We start from the raw sequence: 5,000 nt of genomic DNA on the forward strand, positions 1-5,000 counted from the left end.
ATTTCGAATAGAGGATGAAGAAGGTTCGTAAGTCGTAAAATAATATAAATAACAATTTTGGTAGAATTTTGTCAGATCACACCGCGGTAGGTTATATTTGAATATGTTTTTATCATCTCATTTGGCAATCACAAAACAATTTTAGAGTTACATGGTAATATTGTATTATATATAGAAAATGTTCGGACACACAACAAGAATAGTAATGTAAAATCTCTCTCTCATTAAATGATAAATGAAAATGAGTATGTAAACAGGTCTTTATTTCATAAATTGCATTTATTAGAATGGCTTTGCAACTTCGAAAATATGTTAAAGCTAACTGATGTCGGGAAAATCTGCGAATACAGACGAACCCAGAAGTGCGTCAACCTCTCTATCTTTGAATGATGCTCTCACTTACCCCCCCCCCTCTCTCTAATAACAATAATTATCATAAATTAAAAACAACAACAACAACAAAAAACACGTACCTGAGCTCTGATGTTGGTAGGAAAGTACTCAGTTGCGAGGATAAAAGGCACAGGATGAGCGCCCACATTGAGGATGAACATGATTACCACCACACACAGGAGAGGCACCCAGTTCAGTCTACAAATCAAGATGAAATAAGGAAATAACGTGGAAACAACGATGTATAAAAGAGTTATTGACGGAAAGTGGCATGGCTTTGTATAAATAGAGAATCAAAAAGGGAGAAGAAAGAAAAATATTCTAAATATTGATAGTCTAACCAAGCACCAAAAATATTTCCTGTGAATATGTCCTCCACCCCTATTTAGATTTCTCCTTTTTGGGGAAGAATTATAATGATATTTAGATAAAAATATCGGGTCCTGACCCCTCTATCCCTCCCTAATACTCCTGTTAATGGGATAAGAGTTAGACATAAGATACTGAAAAAGTGATATAATCCGTCTTCTGTAAGCGCCTCAAACATTAATGTCATAATGAAGTTTAATCCAGACCTCAACTGCATATACGCCATGTGTGTCTGGGATCGACTTTTAATACAATTATAGAACAACATTAATGTTAAGTTCAAATCTTAAACTTATGACGCTCAGAAGGAACTAGTTAATCCCACTAGTATTAGTTCTAGGTAATGTCGTCACCACCTGCAGGAGAGCATGCCATTAGCTATTGTCATTAGCAATTATACTTGTCAAAGATGCATTGTGAAAATCTATCAATATATATCAAATAAGTTGGCATATCTACAAGTTACAGATACAACTCCCAACATTGAAGGGAAAATCCTAACGAAGCTTCGAGGTTTCGGGACAAAGACGTAATTGTTATTTTCAGGTTGGAAAAAAATCTCATTTGGTGGAACAAATTTATCAAATTATTTTTAAAAATGCTTTTAATAGCAACATTATTACCTTTGAACTCAAAGCATAGATATTACGAATCTTTTTACTACTGTAACTGCAAAACCACAATGAAATTTATTTTGACAGTTATCGCAAACAAAAGTAGATTTATCAATAACGGAAGCCCTTAGCAAGGGTCGACTGCCAGACAACTTGCTAGTGTATTGTCATTACAAATTTGTTCAAAATGAATGAAAACATTTACACTAGTTTCGAACTGTCAGATGATCCTGCAAAAACACTGTTTTCAAGCTATAGCTCCTCTCAGCCTAATTTCCGTATTTTAAAAGTCTGGTCGTCTTTTGACACTCTAGGCTGACCGAGTGTTAAGTTAAGAGCTCTAACTTCTACAGTCCTATATAGGCTTGCGTAAAAGACAAGGAGGCTATAGGAATAAAAGGATCTCGTTGTTCAGCCTCAGTTCAAAGGGACAGCTATGCATCCATCCAGCATCATTGACGCACATTATTATTGAGGTGACACAAACGTATTAAGGAACTGATTGAGCATTTGTTTTGTCTCTTTGATAATACTTTCTGGCAGATGTAGGTTATGGAAGCCACAGACATATTGTGTCCAGGAAACATACTCACAATTTAGATACCATAATATGAATAGAGCTTTAAAAAAAACATTCTGCTCCACTATGAGAGGTAAAGCACTTTGATGTTATCAAGGCAACTGCTCCCTTTCCCAAAAAATAATGAAAACAGTGCTCATTTGATTAAAGTAAGAATGTATATTCTGAAATAATTTCATAAGATCCAGTGAGAATATGAAATACAAAAACTAATTGTTGCTGATGGGTCAGTAACTTCAGCCACTGGTATAGTTGCATATACTACAATCGTATGTGACTGTCTTTGAAGGATATTGCTACCAAAGTACTATTACTCCTTCACTTTCCCTGTCTGAGGTCCCTCACTCTAACCCTACCTGATGTAAGTGTCGTCGTCCAGGGCCGCATTTTCTCGGAGGTGCACGTAGACTCCCAGCACGACGAGCGCGGAGGCATTGATGGCGTGCGAGGCCGCGAGGCAATGGCGACGCCCCACGCGGTCCAGCAGGAAGAAGGCGACCACCGTTCCGGCCACGCGCACGCCGGCCACCACCACTGTGGCCGCGTCGGGATCCCACGGCGCTCCGGCCGCCGCCAGAACCCTGGCTGTCTGGATCATGAACACATAGTTGCCGCACATCTGCTGGAACAAGAATAACATCACCATGACGCCTATCCTCTTCAGAACATCTGGCTCAAGGAGGGACTTCCAGCCTGCGGAGCCCTTTGAAGAGGAGGCATTGCGTCGCTCCAGCTCAAGGACCTCGGCCTCCACGTCGGCGTAGTCGCCCCTCAGCCTCTTCAGGATGGCTATGGCGGTCTGACGGCGGCCTCGCACCACCAGGAACGACGGGGAGTCGGGAAGGAAGAACGTGACCACCAAGAGCAAGGCAGGCGGCACCGCGCAAACCAGGGCCAGGTAGTGCCACGGGAACACATAGCCCATCCACACGGTGTACAGGCTCCCCACCACGATCCCCAGCGTGGGCATCGTGGACATCATGCCCCGCACGCTCACGTCCGCGAGCTCCATGATGTACGAAGAGGCCGCCACCGTCGTGGCGCCGCACGCGAGGCCCAGCACGAACCTGACGGAGGGAGGAGGAAGGGACCGCGATGAGCCGCGAAGAAGCAGAAATGGGAAGGAAAGAGCTGAACGCAAAGAAGAACGGACTGAAATGGGATAAACCGAAGAACAAAGATTTGAAAGATAATAGAGAAAGATCTGGAAAGTAAAATTGGGAGGAAAGAAATATTGAAATGAATGGAGAGAGTGAGAGAATGACGAAAGGCACTGAAGGGAAAGAGGAGATGGGAGAAGACCAAACAGCTTAAATACCACACCTAAGAGAAGACGATGTGAAGGAAACAAGAGAGAGCTCAAAAGGCTGGAAGCTCTTTGTCTCTCTGCAGTGTTCGGGGACCAGCACGCTATGCCTGTGTTGCAGGCGCACTTACCTAGCGGTAAGCAGGACGGGCGCGTTGGGCGACAGGGCGTTGCACAGCCAGCCCAGAAGGTAGGGCACCGAGATCACCTGCAGCGACCGCCTCCGCCCCAGCACGCTCACCATCCAGCCGGCCACCCACGCCCCTACCAAGGAGCCGAGCGACACCAGGCTGCCTGCGCTTCGGCGGGTGTTGAGGAGGACAAATGAGGCTTTTAGTAACACATTCAATGTCTGCCTTTGCATGTTCTTGCATTTGATGTATCCCGTTTTAGCTCTTTAAGAAAAACAAAAGTTTTACTCCCTCTTCTCTCTCCCAGGCTAGATGCCTGCCCCACCCATCAGCCCCATGACCCACACACCTGTTCCACCGCCTGCCCCACCCATCAGCCCCATGACCCTCACACCTGTTCCACCGCCTGTCCCACTCACCTGTCATGTCCATTTCCGCTGAGGTGAGGACGATCTCTGTGCCCACCAGTGTGGCGTTGTTCTCCGCCATGCTGGACAGGGCCGGCGAGGGCCAGGGCAGCGTGGCCCCCAGGGCGAAGTGTCCGCTGGTGGCCAGGCACACCAGCCCGAACTGAGGAGGAGGAAAATGTAAGGGAAGTATTGGTGACCGCTTGTTAAAAAGGTCATGATGTATAGTCAGACACATGAAAAGTACATAGAATAGTCAGTATGATCTCTTAAGTTTTTAAAAATAGTAATGATCACAATGAATATGATGATAATGAATATAATTTTATCATTGAAATATCATTGAAATAAGGTATTAATGTTAACATTTATGGTGTTATCATAAATAGCACTTTAAGAATTATTATGAGAGATTTTAGAAATATGATTTTGAGCATATGATAACTGAATTTACATAGAATAAGATTAAAGGAATGTGAAAATGAAGTGAGAAGATGAGTTGAATTATATTCCTTTCAGAATAAGAGTAAAATTCCATGAGACTAAAGGAGAGAAGATTGGAAGGAGGAGAAGAGAACTCATGTTGAAAAGAGAAGTAGGCCAAGATGGAACCTCATTTACATGCGCCAACATTAATACATCTTAAATGATACGTCAACGTATATAATGCTACCCTGCAATATATATGGAGGATTAATTACTTAACAAAAAAAAACTATATACTACGGACGTCTTGAATGCAAATGCCGAGATGTTGCAAGACTTGACAATTGCTCCAACCTGACATAACACAGTGTTACTAAGTGCGGAAAAAAACTAAAGGGACTATGCTGTTGACTTTCCATGTGAGCCCGACACTGTAGGAATGAGAACAGGGAAGGAGGCAGAATGTCAATATTTAGGAATGAATGTTAAGTGACTGGGTAAGGTTGTAGTGTTAGTATGGGAAGCTTGTGAGAGAAAGGAGAGTACATGGAATGAGAAATACGGAGCAATAAAGAAATAAAGACAAAATATGACCTGACAACATTTTTCTTGTTTTTTCTTTTCTGTTACTAATAACAAAGATACTAAATCAAATAGTAATTGGACTATGCCCTTTTTGCTATTTTTATTTCATGATTATCTTGTTCTGTACCGAAGAATATGAGCTTGTAATTGAAATATTTATGATATAGTAAGGAGTCCCATAGCTTTACT

General features: G+C 42.6%; 1 protein-coding gene across 1 annotated transcript in view; it reads right to left on the bottom strand.

Annotated features, from left to right (window-relative positions):
- Positions 1 to 5,000, bottom strand: part of LOC122260863 (solute carrier family 2, facilitated glucose transporter member 8) — a 14,316-nt gene that overhangs the window by 1,023 nt on the left and 8,293 nt on the right. Inside the window, exons 3-6 of the mRNA XM_043028306.2 lie at positions 3,813 to 3,963; positions 3,394 to 3,556; positions 2,313 to 3,023; positions 474 to 591 (exon numbers count right to left, since the gene is read on the bottom strand). Of these exons, the coding sequence (XP_042884240.2) occupies positions 474 to 591; positions 2,313 to 3,023; positions 3,394 to 3,556; positions 3,813 to 3,963 (1,143 nt within the window). The remainder of the gene's footprint in view (positions 1 to 473; positions 592 to 2,312; positions 3,024 to 3,393; positions 3,557 to 3,812; positions 3,964 to 5,000) is intronic.

This window comes from Penaeus japonicus, unplaced genomic scaffold (assembly GCF_977035675.1).
Source record: "Penaeus japonicus unplaced genomic scaffold, GWHDUDI00000001_assembly GWHDUDI00000016, whole genome shotgun sequence".
NCBI classification, from domain to species: Eukaryota; Metazoa; Arthropoda; class Malacostraca; order Decapoda; family Penaeidae; genus Penaeus; species Penaeus japonicus.